The following is a 21,471-nucleotide window of genomic DNA, read 5'->3' as shown; positions in this document are numbered from 1 at the left end:
CTTCTTTCCAAAATGGGGTCACTTGTGGGGTAGTTATACTGCCCTGGCATTCTAGGGGCCCTAATGTGTGGTAAGTAGTTTGAAATCAAAATGTGTAAAAAATGACCTGTGAAATCCTAAAGGTGCTCTTTGGAATGTGTGCCCCTTTGCCCACCAAGGCGGCAAAAAAGTGTCACACATCTGGTATCGTCGTACTCAGGAGAAGTTGGGGAATGTGTTTTGGGGTGTCATTTTACATATACCCATGCTGGGTGAGAGAAATATCTTGGCAAAAGACAACTTTTCCCATTTTTTTATACAAAGTTGGCATTTGACCAAGATATTATCTCACCCTGCATGGGTATATGTAAAATGAGACCCCAAAACACATTCCCCAACTTCTCCTGAGTACGGCGATACCACATGTGTGACACTTTTTTGCAGCCTAGATGCGCAAAGCGGCCAAAATTCCTTTTAGGAGGGGCATTTTTAGACATTTGGATCCCAGACTTCTTCTCACGCTTTCGGGCCCCTAAAATGCCAGGGCAGTATAAATACCCCACATGTGACCCCATTTTGGAAAGAAGACACCCCAAGGTATTCCGTGAGGGGCATGGCGAGTTCCTAGAATATTTTTCTTTCTGCTCAAGTTAGCGGAAAATGATTTTATTTTTATTTTTTTTCTCTTACAAAATCATTTTCCGCTAACTTGTGCCAAAAAAAAAAAAAATTCTAGAAACTCGCCATGCCCCTGACTGAATACCTTGGGGTGTCTTCTTCCCAAAATGGGGTCACATGTGGGGTATTTATACTGCCCTGGCATTTTAGGGGTCCTAAAGCGTGAGAAGAAGTCTGGAATATAAATGTCTAAAAAATTTACCCGTGAGGGGTATGGCGAGTTCATGTGAGATTTTATTTTTTGACACAAGTTAGTAGAATATGAGACTTAGTAAGAAAAAAAAAAAAAAAAAAGAAAAAACAATTTCCGCTAACTTGGGCCCAAAAAAAATTCTGAATGGAGCCTTACAGGGGGTGATCAATGACAGGGGGGTGATCAGGGAGTCTATATGGGGTGATCACCCCCCTGTCATTGATCACCCCCTGTCATTGATCACCCCCCTGTAAGGCTCCATTTAGACGTCTGTATGATTTTTACGGATCCACGGATACATGGATCGGATCCGCAAAACGCATACGGACGTCTGAATGGAGCCTTACAGAGGGGTGATCAATGACAGGGGGGTGATCAGGGAGTCTATATGGGTGATCACCCCCCTGTCATTGATCACCCCCCTATAAGGCTCCATTCAGACGTCCATATGTGTTTTGCGGATCCGATCCATGTATCTGTGGATCCGTAAAAATCATACGGACGTCTGAATGGAGCCTTACAGGGGGGTGATCAATGACAGGGGGGTGATCAATGACAGGGAAGTGATCACTAAGTCTATATGCGTGATCACCCCCTTGTCATTGATCACCCCCCTGTAAGGCTCCATTCAGATGTCCTTATGTGTTTTGCGGATCCGATCCATGGATCCGTAAAAATCATACGGACTTCTGAATGGAGCCTTACAGGGAGGTGATCAATGACAGGGGGGTGATCAATGACAGGGGGGTGATCAATGACGGGGGGGTGATCAATGACGGGGGGGGGTGATCAGGGAGTCTATATGGGTGATCACCCCCTTGTCATTGATCACCCCCCTGTAAGGCTCCATTCAGACGTCCGTATGTGTTTTGCGGATCCGATCCATGTATCTGTGGATCCGTAAAAATCATACGGACGTCTGAATGGAGCCTTACAGGGGGGTGATCAATGACAGGGGGGTGATCAATGACAGGGAAGTGATCACTAAGTCTATATGCGTGATCACCCCCTTGTCATTGATCACCCCCCTGTAAGGCTCCATTCAGACGTCCGTATGTGTTTTGCGGATCCGATCCATGTATCCATGGATCCGTAAAAATCATACGGACATCTGAATGGAGCCTTACAGGTGGGTGATCAATGACAGGGGGGTGATCAATGACAGGGGGGTGATCAGGAAGTCTATATGGGTGATCACCCCCTTGTCATTGATCACTCCCCTGTAAGGCTCCATTCAGACGTCCGTATGTGTTTTGCGGATCCGATCCATGTATCTGTGGATCCGTAAAGATCATACGGACGTCTGAATGGAGCCTTACAGGGGGGTGATCAATGACAGGGGGGTGATCAATGACAGGGAAGTGATCACTAAGTCTATATGCGTGATCACCCCCTTGTCATTGATCACCCCCCTGTAAGGCTCCATTCAGACGTCCGTATGTGTTTTGCGGATCCGATCCATGTATCCATGGATCCGTAAAAATCATACGGACATCTGAATGGAGCCTTACAGGGGGGTGATCAATGACAGGGGGGTGATCAATGACAGGGGGGTGATCAATGACAGGGGGGTGATCAGGAAGTCTATATGGGTGATCACCCCCTTGTCATTGATCACTCCCCTGTAAGGCTCCATTCAGACGTCCGTATGTGTTTTGCGGATCCGATCCATGTATCCGTGGATCCGTAAAAATCATACGGACGTCTGAATGGAGCCTTACAGGGGGATGATCAATGACAGGGGGGTGATCAATGACAGGGGGGTGATCAATGACGGGGGGGTGATCAATGACGGGGGGGTGATCAATGACGGGGGGGGTGATCAGCGAGTCTATATGAAGTGATCAGGGGTTCATAAGGGGTTAATAAGTGACAGGGGGGGGTATAGTGTAGTGTAGGTGGTGTTTGGTGCTACTTTACACAGCTACCTGTGTCCTCTGGTGGTCGATCCAAACAAAAGGGACCACCAGAGGACCAGGTAGCAGGTATATTAGACGCTGTTATCAAAACAGCGTCTAATATACCTGTTAGGGGTTAAAAAAATCGCATCTCCAGCCTGCCAGCGAATGATCGCCGCTGGCAGGCTGGAGATCCCCTCGCTCACCTTCCGATCCTGTGAACACGCGCGCCTGTGTGCGCGCGTTCACAGGAAATCTCGGCTATCGCGAGATGACGCGTATATGCGTCGTTGAGCGCACAGCTGCTGCCTCCGGACCGCAGATCTGCGTTAGGCGGTCCGGAGGCGGTTAATTTCCTTTTAATTTACTTATTTTATCATACGGTATATCAGACAGACAGGTGACAGGGCCTTCAAAGGGAACTGGCATTGGCCAAAATGTTCTTATCGCAGGCAGCAGAACAAGGGGGGGTGGCAGCAGGAGTCGCAGCGAGAGGCCAGTGTCATCTAGCGGTCATGTCTTGACCAGCAACTTAGCGGTGCTTGAATGGGTCACTCTATCTTCTACTTTGTCGCAAGTGAAATCCGACATCCCGAGCCAAGAGTCAGTGGGTTCTTCCGACACCACGCGTAGTTGGCATGGCCCGGGAGCAGGCACCTGTCCTCAACCTGCCTTTGTCCTTTTTCTGTTTCCTTTGTTAGAGAAGTATTATATGCCGTAGGCTCCGCTCCACTTTTCAGGGGGAAAACTGCTCCATGTCATTCATTAAGAAATCGAATCCTGGCTTTCTCCTCAACAACTCAAAATCAGAACCATGGTGACCGACAATGAGAAGAACATGGTATCGGCGCTGCGTCAATGAGGGCTGAACCATGCGCCCTGCATGGTGCACACATTCTATGTTTCTATGTGTTCAATCTGATTGTAAAGTGGTTCCTGAAGTCTTCCGCCCATCTACAAAGTTTCCTGCCCCTGAAAATGGGCAGGAAACTTTGCATGCACTTCAGCCACTCTTACACCGCCAAGCACACCCTCCTTGAGCTGCAGCGGCAGAACGGCATCCCTAACATAGGCTGATATGCGACGTTTTCACCTGTTGGAATTCCCCCTGATATGTTAAACTGATTATATGAACAGAGAAATGACATAAACAAATTCTTGATGATACAGACGGACATAGGTATTCCCCTGTGTAACTTTGGTGTTAGCCAGTGGCAGCTGATGCGTGACAACTGCCATTTGATTGGACCTTTGAGGAGGCCACTTTATTTGTCAGTCGCCAGGACTACGGGATGAACAACGTCCTCAAAGTCCACTGATTTATGTACTTCGAACAGATGCTGCTAAATCTGGCTGGCCAGGGGACAGGAGACATGGCAACTATATCTCACAGCCACATGAGCCCTGTGGGGGCTGAACTAGAAGAGGAGGAAGAGGACATTCGAGCACAAGCAATGTGTAGAGAAATGGCTGTTTTTTCTGCACAGGTGACAGGAAAGGAGGAGCAGGAGCAGCCAGAGGAGCTACAGGGCAATGAGGAACAGGAAGCAGGGGACCCAGACACACAGCTACCATATACAGTGTAGATTGAGGCAGGAAGTTCCTCAAATTCACTTTTGCTAATGATCCTCATGCTGCCGCTATCTCAACACTCTGTGGTCTCCTCATGCTGCTGCCACCTCAACACTATGTCAATGGGCCACTCTGTGCTCTCCTCATGGTGCTGCCACCATCACACTCTGTCACTGGGCCACTCTGTGGTCTCCTCATGCTGCTGCCAATTCACCACACTATAGTCTCCTCATGCTGCTGCCACCTCAACACTATGTCACTAGGCCACTCTGTGGTCTCCTCATGCTGCTTCCACATCACCACTCTGTAATTTCTTCATGCTGCTGCCACATCACTACTTTGTGGTCTCTTCATGCTGCTGCCACTTTAACACTATGTCTCTGGGCGACTCTGTGGTCTCCTGCTGATGCAACCTCAACACTATGTCACTGGGCCACTCTGTGGTCTCTCATGCTGCTGCTTCATCACCACTCTGTGGTCTCCTCATGCTGCTGCCAATTCACCACACTATAGTCTCCTCATGCTGCTGCCACCTCAACACTATGTCACTAGGCCACTCTGTGGTCTCCTCATGCTGCTTCCACATCACCACTCTGTAATTTCTTCATGCTGCTGCCACATCACTACTTTGTGGTCTCTTCATGCTGCTGCCACTTTAACACTATGTCACTGGGCCACTCTGTGGTCTCTCATGCTGCTGCTTCATCACCACTCTGTGGTCTCCTCATGCTGTTGACACCTCAACATTATGTCACTTGGCCACTCTGTGGTCTCCCCATGCTGCTGGCACATCACCACCCTGTGGTCTCCTCATGCTGCTTGCCACATCACTACTCTGTGGTCTCCTCATGCTGCTGCCACCTCACTACTCTGTAGTCTAGTTATGCTGCTGCCAATTCAACACTATGTCACTGTGCCACTCTGTGGTCTCCTCATGCTGCTGCCACCTCCTCACTCTGTCACTGGGCCATTCTGTGGTCTTTTCATGCTGCTGCAACATCACCATTCTGTGGTCTCCTCATGCTGCTGCCACTGCAGCACTCCGTCACTGGGCCACTATGTGCTCTCCTCATGCGGCTGCCACCTCCCCACTCTGCCACTGGGCCACGCTGTGGTCTCCTCATGCTGCTGACAAATCACTACTCTGTGGTCTTCTAATGCTGCTGATACTTCAACACTATGTCATTGGGCTACTCTGTGGTCTCCTCATGCTGCTGTCACTTCAACACTATGTCACTAGGCCACTCTGTGGTCTTCTCATGCTGCTGCCACTTCACCACACTGTGGTATCCTCATGCTACTGCCAACTCAACACTATGTCATTGGGCCTCTCTTTGGTCTCCTCATGCTGCTGCCACATCACCAGTCTGTGGTCTCATCATGCTGCTGTCACCTCAATACTATGTCACTTGGCCACTCTGTGGTCTCCTCATGCTGCTGCCACCTCCCCACTCTGATCTTACAACTGGCAGACAACTGATCCTCCATATCCTGTAGGGTAATTGTTATCTTGGATAGGATGGTGGAGGCTCAGGGCACATTTGCTTTCTGCTTTTGATCTGGGACAATTTTCATATTGATGACTGATCCTCTAGTGAGAAAGAAGGTCTTGTCCTGATTGGCTCACAGGCTGGCAAAGAGGATTTTGGCAGGTCCTTGAATGTGTGGCTTACTCAGAGACCGCAGGCACCCCTCTTGCAATGAGTCTGGTAGAGAGCTGCAGAGTATAAGAGTGGTAGTGCAGATTGAAGTTGCAACTGTCATGGTGTTTGTCCACCCCACCACTTCCTGAGGTTGTGCAGTGTAAAGGATGGAGTACACTGTAGTGTGGTGCAGTATAATAACAAGATTTGGTTTTGGTGTGACAGATCCACAGTACTTTACTGAAGCCGGTCACCAGGTGATCCCCACAAATGCTATTCACATTAAAGAGGACCTTTCACCTAAAAAAAAAAATTAAACTAAGACCATAGCGTTACTTACATGCCCCCATGATTTCTTGATCGTTAATTCTTTTTTCATTCTGTGCCCCCGTTTGTCCGCTATGCCCCCCGGAATACTTCCCGCCGTCTATGCTAATGAGCCAGCCTCAAATGGGCTAGCTTTAAAAGTTCTCCCCGGCGTGCCTTCCATCTTCTCCCTGGCACGGAGCGCATCCAATCAGCGCGCTCCGCTCTTAGCCAGGGAGAAGACGCTCCAGTTCTCGCGAGACTTCAAAAAAATTTTTTAGGTGAAAGGTCCTCTTTAAATACAAGATTTTCAATCGACTCAAGTAGTTCCAAAAGTTAGTATATGAAGATTAGCTTCTCTCTCTTACAATCACACTGTACAGTCTCTCCTTTTTCTGGTCAAAAAGGGATGCACTTTCTCTATCATCAGATATATAGGTGTATGTATGAATGTATTAAATCCACAGTATCCTCAAGAGAATGCAGTGTCTGAACACACAGTCAGCTCTTCATTGGTGTTTAAACACAAACATAGGTACCAGGGCTCTCTTACAGCACATGAGGTGGTATCACTGGATCCTTTTAGGAAAATTGAACTATCCAGCTTTCGAAAACACTCCTGTCCTCCCTATCCTGGTCTTCTTTGTGGCAGCCAGCCCACATCCCTAAGCAGTACAGTGTCCTTGTCATCATCAGCTGCTGCTGTCACCGCCATATCTCTGAGAAGCTCTGACAGAAGTTCTTCAGTACCTCTTGCTTGAGGTTCTTTTGTTTTGGTTTTGTTTTGTCATCTCGTTTCCCTCTCTTAGCTGTCATCTAGTTGCACTGATTGCATCCCTTTATATCCCCTCCCATACTGCATCACTTTGCGGTTTATACAACTATCTGAATTGTGCTCACTGCTAGATGCTGCAACTGCTGGGTCATCAGTTAAGTCTTTTCCTTTATTTGTGTTTTCCTGTTGGCTTGATCCTAGGTGACCCTGACTCCCTCTGTATTAAGTGTAGGGAGCCGGTGGTCGTGTCCTCTCACTATTATAGGGTTTTCAGGTGTCACACAGTCTAGGTTCGAGGGCATGCAATTATCTATCATAAAGATCTTTGCATGGGCTGAGCAGTCAGGGAGAGCTCTAGGGCTTTTATAGGGTTTACCCTTATGTTCCTTAGTTTGGGATCAAGTCAGTTGGATCTTTATTTGTGTCTTCTAGTTTTCTGCAACACCATCCGTGACAGCTGCTTCTTCTGCTCAGACTCCTCCATTTCCTTGTTCTCTGCTTCATAATGAGACATTCATAATAGAATGTGTGGCCAGAAAACAAGTCTATGTGCTCAGTAATTATCTTGTGTGAAAGCTGAACTCCTACCTGGCCAAGTTGCTGGCGGAGCAGTTGCTGCCGTAACACTTAGTTGTGGCAAATGTAGGGCAGTTCCGCACCATCGCCCAATTTAATTCTGTTTTACAGTATTACTACTTTCGGCCGACTAGCCATAAAAAATTGTCTCATTTTTAAAATGTCATGCAGTTTTGCACACATTAGGCAACATCATCAGATCCAATAGGAAAATAGAACTAGCCAGCAATGGGAACAAGACTCTCGTCCTTCTCCCAATCTTCTTGGTGGCATCCAGTCTGCATCCACAACCAATACAATGTCATTTTCATAGTCATTATTAGTTACTTGTTCTCCTTCTCAGTCTCTGCCTCCTACTTCTCCATTCTGTCATCAGTCATTGATCATAGAATGTGTGGCCAAAATATAACCATATGAGTTCAGCAATCCAATTTTTAGCAAGCTGATCTCCCACCTGCCCAAGCTTCACACAGTGCAATTGCTGTAGTATAACATAGTTGTGGCAATTGCAGTGCACTTATGCGCCTTCACCAAAATTTTATTCACAAGTGTTCAAACCAAGTCCACTGGTCCAGCAATCTTTAGTCCACAGCCAGCTCTTCGCAGGTGTTCAAACACAAACATAGGTACCAGGACTCTATTGCAGCACATGAGGTGGCATCACTAGATCCTTTAGGAACATAGACCTATCCAGCATTTGAAACAAGTCTGTGCTTGTTCGCCTTTACCAAAATTGTCTGTATAAATTGTCTCATTCTGGAAATATGGCACACTTCTGCTCTTTCAGCAAAATTTAATTCAGTAAGGAGGCATTACTCCCTTGGGCCAGCAGTCCATAAAATTTGTCTTATCATTCTCCAACGCTCTTACCCAAATTTTATTAATTAGACAGTAGTACTTCTGGCAAGTGTGATCGCAGTGACAGTGTCCTAATAGTTCTGAAGTTGAGTGAGCCCGACTCGAGGTCAAGACACAGAGACACATGCAATATGTGTTTCTCATAATGGCCTCTCTCTTTATTGTAGTGCACATATTTATACACAAACACAATAAAAAGTGTCCTAGTGTAGACAAGCTTTGAGTTACTATGTTTGGTTTGGGATAAGAAAATGAATGGTTATCATGGGTGGATTAGGGGCCCACCATGGACTTTTTACTTCTACATTCCAAGCCTAAATCCCCTCTTATGTAAGTGCAGGTTATACATAGATATAAAACGAATACATATACATAATGGACGCCTTTATCCTTTCCCTCACACAAGCTATTAAAAATATCTAATTTTCTAAATGGTTGTGCTGTTTCTCCTACAGCTGTTTCTCCTCCCCTGTCCGCTGACCCCGTAGACATCTGGGGAGGCTGCTTGGAACAGTGTCTGAAACTGATCCACTTTTCTATCGATAGGCTGTCTTGCACAACCTCCAGTGTAATCTCAGAGAAGGATGTAAGCATGACAGGTGGAATCTTCCCACCCAAGCGGGCAAAACTGTCCTGCACAAGTGACCAACACTTTACCTTGGTCACTTGATCCGGGAGATTTTCATAGCAACAGAGAAGTCAATCATTAGAACAAGATGAATAAGGGCCCTGCTCGCAAGAGCTTACAATCTATGAGGGAAAAGGGGTGACACAAAGGAAAAAGTGTTTGTTTTGTGCAATGGTCCAGCCATCTTGGGAAAATAGGGGAGTAGATATAAAGCTGCATGAGCCGCAACCAGCCTATATCTCTAGTGCTTTCTGGGTCCATGGGTGTGGTGGAGAGTTTGGTTGTTATTTCCACCTGATGATAATAAACAGATCTGTCATTGCTACCAGTGATAATTTATTACCTGTCTAATGATGCAACCTGCCGCTGTCTGCCTGTTTATCATGTTCCATACTGTACTGCATCTGCTGCCACTAATACTACCTGAATATCTTCAGATTTTTCCGTTCTGAACTGCACTGCTACTCGTAAAAAAGGGAGACTCTTTGAGCGCTTGTTCAGAACAAGCCACTGCTTTTTCAATGCTATTGTCTATGTCTAAATATGATCTGTCCCCAACAAGGATTATTTTTATTTTTTTTAAAGGATAACAAATACGATGGAGCAGAATAATAAATACAGGCTGTTTGTTAACATTTCTTAATCACATTTACCCATAGTGATATATATATATATATATATATATATATATATATACACTACGTGCAGAATTATTAGGCAAATGAGTATTTTGACCACATCATCCTCTTTATGCATGTTGTCTTACTCCAAGCTGTATAGGCTCGAAAGCCTACTACCAATTAATCATATTAGGTGATGTGCATCTCTGTAATGAGAAGGGGTGTGGTCTAATGACATCAACACCCTATATCAGGTGTGCATAATTATTAGGCAACTTCCTTTCCTTTGGCAAAATGGGTCAAAAGAAGGACTTGACAGGCTCAGAAAAGTCAAAAATAGTGAGATATCTTGCAGAGGGATGTAGCACTCTTAAAATTGCAAAGCTTCTGAAGCGTGATCATGGAACAATCAAGCGTTTCATTCAAAATAGTCAACAGGGTCGCAAGAAGCGTGTGGAAAAACCAAGGCGCAAAATAACTGCCCATGAACTGAGAAAAGTCAAGCGTGCAGCTGCCAAGATGCCACTTGCCACCAGTTTGGCCATATTTCAGAGCTGCAACATCACTGGAGTGCCCAAAAGCACAAGGTGTGCAATACTCAGAGACATGGCCAAGGTAAGAAAGGCTGAAAGATGACCACCACTGAACAAGACACACAAGCTGAAACGTCAAGACTGGGCCAAGAAATATCTCAAGACTGATTTTTCTAAGGTTTTATGGACTGATGAAATGAGAGTGAGTCTTGATGGGCCAGATGGCTGGATTGGTAAAGGGCAGAGAGCTCCAGTCCGACTCAGACGCCAGCAAGGTGGAGGTGGAGTACTGGTTTGGGCTGGTATCATCAAAGATGAGCTTGTGGGGCCTTTTTGGGTTGAGGATGGAGTCAAGCTCAACTCCCAGTCCTACTGCCAGTTTCTGGAAAACACCTTCTTCAAGCAGTGGTACAGGAAGAAGTCTGCAAGGTAAGAAAAACATGATTTTCATGCAGGACAATGCTCCATCACACGCGTCCAAGTACTCCACAACGTGGCTGGCAAGAAAGGGTATAAAAGAAGAAAATCTAATGACATGGCCTCCTTGTTCACCTGATCTGAACCCCATTGAGAACCTGTGGTCCATCATCAAATGTGAGATTTACAAGGAGGGAAAACAGTACACCTCTCTGAACAGTGTCTGGGAGGCTGTGGTTGCTGCTGCACGCAATGTTGATGGTGAACACATCAAAACACTGACAGAATCCATGGATGGCAGGCTTTTGAGTGTCCTTGCAAAGAAAGGTGGCTATATTGGTCACTGATTTGTTTTTGTTTTGTTTTTGAATGTCAGAAATGTATATTTGTGAATGTTGAGATGTTATATTGGTTTCACTGGTAAAAATAAATAATTGAAATGGGTATATATTTGTTTTTTGTTAAGTTGCCTAATAATTATGTACAGTAATAGTCACCTGCACACACAGATATCCCCCTAAAATAGCTAAAACTAAAAACAAACTAAAAACTACTTCCAAAAATATTCAGCTTTGATATTAATGAGTTTTTTGGTTTCATTGAGAACATGGTTGTTGTTCAATAATAAAATTAATCCTCAAAAATACAACTTGCCTAATAATTCTGCACTCCCTGTATATATACAGTACAGACCAAAAGTATGGACACACCTTCTCATTCAAAGAGTTTTCTTTATTTTCATGACTATGAAAATTGTAGATTCACACTGAAGGCATCAAAACTATGAATTAACACATGTGGAATTGTATACATAACAAAAAAGTGTGAAACAACTGAAAATATGTCATATTCTAGGTTCTTCAAAGTAGCCACTTTTTGCTTTGATTACTGCTTTGCACACTCTTGATGAGCTTCAAGAGATAGTCACCTGAAATGGTTTTCACTTCACAGGTGTGCCCTGTCAGGTTTAATAAGTGGGATTTCTTGCCTTATAAATGGGGTTGGGACCAATAGTTGCGTTGTGGAGAAGTCAGGTGGATACACAGCTGATAGTCCTACTGAATAGACTGTTAGAATTTGTATTATGGCAAGAAAAAAGCAGCTAAGTAAAGAAAAACGAGTGGCCATCATTACTTTAAGAAATGAAGGTCAGTCAGTCTGAAAAATTGGGAAAACTTTGAAAGTGTCCCCAAGTGCAGTCACAAAAACCATCAAGCGCTACAAAGAAATTGGCTTACATGCGGACCGCCCCAGGAAAGGAAGACCAAGAGTCACCTCTGCTGCGAAGGATAAGTTAAGGAATGGACATTAGACCAGTGGAAATCTGTGCTTTGGTCTGATGAGTCCAAATTTGATATCTTTGGTTCCAACCACCGTGTCTTTGTGCGACGCAGAAAAGGTGAACGGATGGACTCTACATGCCTGGTTCCCACCGTGAAGCATGGAGGAGGAGGTGTGATGGTGTGGGGGTGCTTTGCTGGTGACACTGTTGGGGATTTATTCAAAATTGAAGGCATACTAAACCAGCATGGCTACCACAGCATCTTGCAGCTGCATGCTATTCCATCCGGTTTGCGTTTAGTTGGACCATCATTTATTTTTCAACAGGACAATGACCCCAAACACACCTCCAGGCTGTGTAAGGGCTATTTGACCATGAAGGAGAGTGATGGGGTGCTGCGCCAGATGACCTGGCCTCCACAGTCACCGGACCTGAACCCTATCGAGATGGTTTGGGGTGAGCTGGACCGCAGAGTGAAGGCAAAAGGGCCAACAAGTGCTAAGCATCTCTGGGAACTCCTTCAAGACTGTTGGAAGACTATTTCAGGTGACTACCTCTTGAAGCTCATCAAGAGAATGCCAAGAGTGTGCAAGCCGTAATCAAAGCAAAAGGTGGCTACTTTGAAGAACCTAGAATATGACATATTCACACTTTTTTGTTATGTATATAATTCCACATGTGTTAATTCATAGTTTTGATGCCTTCAGTGTGAATCTACAATTTTCATAGTCATGAAAAAAAAAGAAAACTCTTTGAATGAGAAAGTGTGTCCAAACTTTTGGTCTGTACTGTATATCTTATATCAATGTTACATTATTAACTTTTGTTATCAAGTTTAAAAAAGGAGGGGGAGAGAGAAAAAAAAATTGAAAAAAACTTAAAGGGGTTCTACAGCTTTTTTGGGGGGAACTGATTGTCATGGATTCGACACCTGGGACCCCAGCTGATCAGCTGTTTGAGAAGACAGTGGCACTGGCAGTATTGTCATGGCCTTCTTGATGTTTACCTCTTGCCCAGTTAAGTCATAACTAGTATCACTCACCTGGGTGCAGCTAACCTCCATTGAAATAAACGGTTAGTGAAAAAAGCTGCAGAACCCCTTTTAAAAAGAGAGAAAGACAAGAGAGAAAAAAATGAGAAATGAGACCAAGGAGACCTGAGTGTCATATACCAATTTTTAAGGCCAATTAAAGCATTTTTGATGCAGGTAGAATAAATTCTTAGCCAAATTGATTTTTGTTAAATGCTTCATTAAAATCAGACCCAAAATTGAATTTCAAGAATTTTGCTCATCTCTAGTAAAGACCCTAAAGTACACTAGAAACTCTGTGATCTACGCTATGCTCATCCTGCTCTTCTCCCTATGCACCATCAGGTGGGCTTTGAGTCATTCATACTAGTTGATGATGGAACTACTGCTGTGGTGGAAGGTCTTCGGGTAGCCCCCTGGATAAGAGGACGTGGGGTGGCTGGATTGATTCAGAGGTTTTGCTTGGATACTCTGCATTCTGACCACCCGGAGGTTAAAAGAATTCGAATGACCCGGGCAGAGAATCCACCAACTGCTATGTTGACTAAATACAAAGTGATCAATTCTAAGGTAGGTTCAACTGTTTTCACTTATTATCAATAAGATGGCTATCTATCTATCTATCTATCTATCTATCTATCTATCTATCTATCCATTTACTGTATGTAAATTTAATGCTTCCTATTATGGGTGAGTGAATCAATTCGTAATGAACTAGGTTTGTTACTAATTTAAAAAATGTATCCCCCAAACGAATCTGAAGCTTTTGAGAGTTGTTTTAGATGAATCTCATAAAATGGCATACAACCCCATTTTGCTGGAGAAGAAAAAGTTCAGTTCATCAAAGCTTCTTTACTGTAAGAACTGTGAATCTCTGGAATAGACTTCCTCAGGACGTGGTCACAACAGGAACAGTGGACGGTTTAACAAAAAGGGTTTAGATGAATTCTTAAAAGTAAATGACATTAATGCTTATGAAAACGTGTAGAAATCTGAGTCTCACTTCCTTCTGGGATTCGTGTCCCCACCTATCCCTTGGTTGAACATGATGGACTTATGTCTTTTTTTAACCATATTAACTATGTAACTATGTTAACTATGTAATTACAGATTCTTGCCAAAATAGTCATTATTTTTGGGAAAAAGTTTCTTTCACAACTGTGTTAGTGAAGGCATACTGCATCACGTCATCCAGTTAAAAAGATGTGTTGTGTATCATCACTTTTTCACTGCAAAAATATTGCATTAATTACCATTGGTGTTTGTGGAAGGAGAGGGATTTGGTGCATTTAATTCTACCTCTAACTTTGAATTTCAGAAAAAACACTTGCAATTTTACTTATACAATTAATAAACTGAAACTCATGACTTTTCATAGGCCTAACAATAAAATGTTTGGAAAACAGACAAGCGCAAAATGAAAGATCCAGCCCTCATCCTCCCAAAATCAGAATGTGCCTAGTAACACCAGGCTTCTAATAGTAATATTATTAATAGTAGGAAAAAGTTCTGGCTCTTGAAAGGCACAATATTATTATTGAGGACAAAGAAGATGGGATTGTAAAGTGGGTGGCTTCTCCTCTGAGTTACATCAGGATGATATGGAGGTCACCTCTAAGTCTGACACCATGCGTTGAAGCCAGGGGTCCCAGAATTCCTCCTGCTCCTTCTCCTTGCAACCCTCAGAGAAGCCTTTCAGTTGCATCCTCTCTGTGAACTCTGTCCCCTCCCATCGGGGCATTTTTTTTTTCTTAAGATGAGGCAACAAAACACCACCACGCACTACAGGATATGCTCAAGAGAGTCTGCTGATAAGTTGTGTAAGAATAGTCAGTGTTTGGACAGCAATGAGAAGTGGGTTCAGGGGGAGGCAGGCTAGCCCATGCATAGCTGTGTTGGTGGTGATGGTAGTAACAGCAGTATACACAGTGGTGGTGATGGTAGGGGCAGTGGCAGCATTACTAGCGCTTGGGGCAAATTCAGAGCAGGGAATTTAAAGGGGGACCAAGGAGCCCATGATGACATAACACAGTCTGATAAAAGTTGCGAGGGTAAGGATTATGGCAATGATTGTGTGTTGGTCAGTATCTGGAAGCCAGATTGGGGTGCTGATGAATAGGCAACATCAAGGAAGGAGGGCAGTGACAGTGGTGGCAATAAAGAGCAGAGGTAACGTATGGCCTAAACCTCCCAAAAAACTGCAAAAAAAATGTTGGTGGCAGAAGTAATGGCACCTGTAAGCATGATGGTGGCAGTTGGGGCAGTGACACTCTGGGTAAACGCAAAGCGAGGAGTTGGGAGGGGGATCGAGGAGCCCACCATGAGATAAAGCAGTCTAATAAAAGTGGCGGGGAGGATGAGGACTATGATGATGAGTGTGTGTTTTTTAGGACTTGGGAGGTGAATTAGGGTGCCAAGGAGGAGACATCAGAGGAGAGTCTTTGTCATCATCATCAGCAGCTGCTTCTTCTCCTGCTTGGACTCCTCCTCAACCTCTTCCTCCACTCCTTTATGACACATCCATAATATAATGTGCTGCCATGAGAAGACTATTCTTGAATCATCAATTACCATGTGGGCAAGCTGAACTCCCACCTAGCCAAGTTGCTGGTAAAACTGAATATTTAGCTACAGCGTACCATCCATCACTGAGACTTTTGGGCAGGCATCTGTAATGCTGCAGTTTCGTGCCTTAGCTAAAATGTCATTGTTTTATAAAATTGAATAGTTAGCGGCAGCATTTGCCTAATCCCATAACTGAGACTTCTGGCCAGGCATCCATAGTGGCACAGTTCCGCACCTTCACCAAAATGTAATAACTTTTCTGTAAAATTGGAAATTTTGCAGCAGCTTTTGCCTGACTGTGGCTTTTCCCTTGCACATACCCTGTTCCCTCACTTCATGGACTTCTAGGATGGCAAACATAAAGAGTGTCTGGAACTGGCCCTGTTTGCTCTGCCTGTACTGTCTTGTCCAGCCTCAAGAGTTATATCAAAGAGGGTTTTAAGCATGGCAGGTGGCATCATGAACCTAAATAGACAAAGTTTTCCTCCACCAGTGTACAAAACTTCACTTTTGTCAAAATGAACAAGGCATAGATCTGTGAGGATTGATGAATAGATCTGCTTTTGTTAATGGTGACTCATCAAGCCACTGCCACTGTCTGCCTGCATACCATCATGTTCTGTATCATATGGTTGCTGCTGCCACCATCATGCCACTGCCACTGTCTACCTGCCTACTATCATTTGCCATAACATATGACTGCTGAGCCATTAGGCCACTGCCGGTCCCTGCCTGCCTACCATCATGTACGATACCATATGGCTGCTGCTGCAGTCACCGTCACAGTTGCTATTCCCTTCTGCTAATCCCATCCTGCCACTTCCTTTAATCTGACTACCACTACCATTATCGCTACACAGTTGCCACCACTACTACTACTACACACATCTACAGTCTGTTCCATGCTGTGCTTTTACTTCTGTCGCAACTATTGCCTTCACATGCCACAGTTACTCTTCCCTTTCCACATCCACACTGTACTGCTGCTGCTCCCAATCAAAAGGGACAGTTTTTCCAGGCTTGTTCAGAACAAACTACTCTTTCTTCTGACAATTAGCACTTCTGCGTATATAAATACAGGCAAGCATGCTACCCCTGTTAAGGCCTAATATTTGGATGCTTGTGTAAAAAGCCATGCTTTATTTTCAAAATTAACATTTGTGCTTTTTCCAAACAAGCCATAACGTAGTGTGCGATTAAACACTATCTGCCCCAATAAGGGACGATTTTTGAAAGATTCCTAATATGAAAAAGCATAACACATGCGACACAGCACATGCAATTAACCATAGCTATACATGTCAGTGTCACATTATTTGCTATTGGCGTCATTACATTCAAGATCTTAGAGATAAGAGCAAAGAGCAAAAATTTGTATAAATTAAAGGGGTTATCCAATATCATAAACAGCTCCCCCCATGTGCCCGGCCCCTCACAGGGAATATACTTACCCTGCTCCCCACTCCCTGTGCCGCTGATGCTTTTCCCTGTACACGGATGAAAATATCCAGTGTTGGGGGGAGGGGGCACATGGGGGGGGCTGTGATATGGATAACCCCTTTAACTCGGCTAAGGCAGGGTGCTGAATCTCCTTATAGAGACCAGTCCTGTATGGTTCCTCCTGCCACTTCCAAGAGGTGACGCTAGAGAGATGATTCTCTTTTTTACGAGATACTTTTTTATACTGTATATTAATTTCCCATGGAGCATTACCAATAAGTCTCCATACCATGGAGTACTTCCAATAGGTCTCCATACAAGACTGGTCTCTTTATGGAAATTCAGCATCGTGCCTAAGTCACATTCAAGGCATTACACCCAGCCAGAATTCTACTCTGTACTGAAGATACAAACATCTGGAAACAGCTGGCTATGGATAGATATCGGGCTTGGTTATATTCTCTTCTCAAATCCCAAGGCTTGTTGGAAAACTGGATTTTGACTCATAGGTAGTCACTTCTAAGGGGTGGCGCTAGCGAGATTATCTCTTCCTTGGGAGAGAACTGCTTGCATAAAAATTTTTACAAAAATATAGCATCTCTTCCTAAAAATGAGTCCTAGGAGACTAGAGGGTGTTATATGCAAATTTTCAGGGAATTGGAGCAACATCGATGTGTGCTGAATTATTCGGGCATGAATGTAATTTTTTTGAAATTCGGCAATCGGACACAAAGTTCAAGAAATTTGTTTATCCTTATTTTCTATTGTTACACCCCCTGTCTAAGTCTCTAACATAAAGGGGAGTTTTACATTTCTCTTCTTCTTTAGTAATGTAGTGCCTCCACCTGAGTCTTGGTAGGAGCTGGCAAGGTATGCAGAAGAATTTATCTCCTGCGGACCCCTACCAATCAGATACTGATGACTTGTCCAGAGGAGAGGTCATCACTTAAAAAAACGTGGAAAACCCCTTTAATAATCAGTCGTGTTGCTTTACTAGTCTAACTGGCTCTCAGTAAGTCATTCTTTGCAAAACCAAATGTCCGTTACTTGTGCAAGGGCCAGCTACTTGTCTCCCTCACTGCTCCAAGGAGAACTGGAAAATGAAGTTCTGCTTCCTCCCTCAACAGCTGCAGAGTATTCTTCTTACTGATGAACATCCACGGTACCAGTAACTGCTCTTATAAATCTTTTACAGTGATTAAACTATATTTTTGATTCTTTTCTCTATTTTAGCATCCTTTTTTCCATATAGTCTCCTTGATCTGTCTTTCTAACCATTTATTTTTTTCAATTGCATCTTCCTAATTCAAACTACTTTTCTCTGTCCATTGTGTTCCCCATTAGGCTGTGATGTCTCTATTCCTTCCTATTGATCAATTGGAAATGAAACTTAAGTTACTGGAATCTCGAATTAACAATTTGGACAGCTCCAAAGACCTATCTGTTCTGGAACCAAAAGAAATTCTCGGATTCTTTGAGGAGTCTAAAACAAGACAACAACTGCTTCCTAGTGGTTTACTTGTTCAAGGCTGGCTTCCTCTTACCACTGCTAAGTCCAACCTAAATCTTATACTGAAACGACAGATTGTCTGGATTTATTCTCATCCTGGGGATTTGATTAGCACAGTTTCTTCTTCTAAGGTCACAACCAGCTGTGATGGTACCCATGCCTATCTAGAAGGATTTCTCAGCCTTGGTACCCCTCCATATCCAGTGCCTTTTGCAGGGGGAGTACACCGTCTAGATATTGACATGTTTGGAAATGACCCATCTTGTGCCAAGGTCCATGTTGTAGAGCAGTTGAAGATTGGAGTACAAGCATCACCGGCAGGGAGCAGTATAATCTGTATCCTATATGCAGATGAGAGTCTCCGAACTGAGCTTGGCCAACTGTGTGAAGGGCTGACTCCATTCCATTTCGCAAGGGAACAGATGATAATGGAAATGGAGATCTAGGATTGATTAATTTCCACTTCCCTGTTTTAGGCGCAATTTTGCATCACAAAATATCTGTCAACTGATTCCATTTATTACTATTGTTATTAAAATTAAAATGATGTGCTACATGCTTAGGAAAACATGGATTCCTATGGGTCTGTTTTCCATTACTTAAATTAAAGTTATATGTTTGTAACATGGTTCTCTCTACTCTAAGCAAGGTGTTTTACTAATAGTCTTGATAAAAAATCTTCTATTACAGTATTTTGTGTACACATCTCCTGTGCTGACACATGATATGTGTCTCTATAGTTGCAGTCTGATCCTGCATTCATGTGTTACTCTGCTACTTCTGATGATTTTGAGAGTTACATTAGATGACAAAATATTTTCTAATAATAAATAGGTGACTCAGTCCTTGGAATCCTACGAATTAGGATAACTGGTGTTCTTTAAAAGCTATGTACACGTTTGGAGGCAATTTTTATTTATGATTGCATTTTACTCATTTTTGGCTAAAAATCATATTTTTAAATGGCCTTTTTTTTAGAAAATATTGAGCCATTGCGCTCACTTTATGCCGGTCATCTAATAAACCTTATCTCTAATTTAGTAAAAGGTCATAAACACTTATTTAAACCTTAGGATACCGAAAGAAAATTCTTTTTTGCGTTTTTATTTTTCTTCCCTATCTTCCTTGAGCCATAACATTTTTGTATTTTCATTCACATAGTTAGGAAACTCAAGTGGCCATGAAAAAAATGTAGAAGTGGCCCCATGTTGTAGTTGGAGCCAAACAGGTAAAATATGTGGCCAAGCCAAGTAGGCAGGGTCATAAAAACATTAGGAATGGTTATAATCCAGGCCACACTGGCGGTACTGCAGTCAGGGGTCGAGGCCGAGAAACTTCAGTCTTTGATATCAGCAGCCTCCTTAATATCCACTTCACGGTATATTAAATATTACAACACTGTCTCTTACTCCATATGGGTTGGGGTTGGGGGCCTCCTGAAGCTCGGGGGGTTCTGCTGCAGCTCTCTCCCTATCACAGCTCAGGAGGCAGTTGAAGGATGGAACTGAGCATGTGCGGCCATCTCAGTGAGCCGGACAAAGAAATAAGAAAAATAACAAACAACAAGTAGCGCTGTACAGATAAATTTTATTGAATAACTCAGTGGCTATGCAAAATGTTTAATTAAATGCAATTACAAATGTATTTAGATCCAGGTTCTGGGTTGAGAACTGTAGAATACCCCTTTAATGGTAGCTTATAAAAATGTTTGTGTACTAACATAGTTTGAAGTTGGGTTGAATTTAGAATGTGCAACATCCACACACAAGTTGTAGGAACACACTGAATCGAGTGAGAACAACATTTAACCACAGTGCTACTTGACATTTGCTTCATTAACGTGCATGTAGCCATGCCATACCACACAGTCATATCAAATGCAGAAGACCGTATTTTACAAGCATAGTAAAAAAAATTACATAACGTGTTCTGTTCCTTTCCACTGGCCGATTATCAATTGATGCAGGAGACCAACACAAATTAGCCACAACCTCGCTGTGTGTTAGTAACGCTAAAATGTTGACTTTTCCGAGGTAGAGTTGTGAATGTTGTGGTCTGCTATACTGAACCTTTATACAAAAGTGGGAGCTGTATAAGGCAAGGGTGCCAATTGGTATTGACATAGATGTGAACAAACTAAAGCCACAATATTACCAATCTCATTGTAGACAGGGGCTACTGTTCATTACAATTTCACAAGAATAGTTAAGTGTTTAGACTCCCGACATTCATATATAAAAATGGTCCCAAATTTATATTATACCAATCAGGTGTACATATAAGGTGCTGGGAGGGGCTTTAAATATTTTCCCACTCGCAAGTGCAGCGGTCGCCATAGCCAGTGGGTCTCTTTACACCCGCTCTGATGCCACACTACTGGCCGGGCAGGAAAGCTTGTCCAGGGCAAGTTGGCCAGTTGCGGCCACAAATCAAGTTTGGCTGCCCAGTAGTCCAGGGAATCTTGGATTTGGGGTGGCAAGGTGCAGTCTAAGTATACAACAGCTGCTGGTTCAGATTCTGCTCCATGTCCTGCTGCTGCTGGATGGTTTCTTCAGTAGGAGGGGGGAAGAAAAGTGCTCATTAGAGACTCCAGACTTAAGTTGCTACTGATGGAGATAGTGCTTCTCCTGTCCCCCCTCTCCCCCTACAGCACTCATGGCAGTGGAGCATGAGTGCAGAGGGTCCTCCTGGTCAGACCCTTATGAGGATGGGTAATGGCACACATAGGCAGTGACCAACTGACTACATAGGATGTATCCATAGTAGTTGAGTTTATCTCCCTCTCAGCGGGTGTAAAAAAGGCCCCCATTTTGGACCGGTAGCGAGGGTCTAATATGGTGGAGAGCCAGTAGTCATCCCTTTGCCGAATGGTAATAATACACAAGCAACTCAGCATGCACTTGGCCATTTGCACAAAGGAATCGGAGGGACTCCCTGCCTCTGTCTCCACTGGATACTGCCACAGTGT

The 21,471-nt window shown here is 43.8% G+C and overlaps 1 protein-coding gene across 3 annotated transcripts in view; it reads left to right on the top strand.

Moving 5' to 3' along the window:
* The window catches only part of LOC122927164 (histidine N-acetyltransferase-like), an 80,710-nt gene extending 61,579 nt beyond the window's left edge, over nt 1-19,131 (top strand). For all 3 annotated transcript variants that reach the window (XM_044278763.1, XM_044278761.1, XM_044278762.1), the window contains exons 3-4: nt 13,334-13,558; nt 18,338-19,131. In XM_044278763.1, the coding sequence (XP_044134698.1) occupies nt 13,334-13,558; nt 18,338-18,949 (837 nt within the window). In that variant the 3' untranslated portion in view covers nt 18,950-19,131. The remainder of the gene's footprint in view (nt 1-13,333; nt 13,559-18,337) is intronic.
* The last annotated feature ends 2,340 nt before the right edge of the window (nt 19,132-21,471 follow it).

The sequence above is a fragment of the Bufo gargarizans genome, chromosome 2 (genome assembly GCF_014858855.1).
Source record: "Bufo gargarizans isolate SCDJY-AF-19 chromosome 2, ASM1485885v1, whole genome shotgun sequence".
In the NCBI taxonomy this organism is placed as follows: Eukaryota; Metazoa; Chordata; class Amphibia; order Anura; family Bufonidae; genus Bufo; species Bufo gargarizans.
Note: the sequence above shows the minus strand (reverse complement) of the source record. Positions and strands in the feature narration are given on the sequence as shown.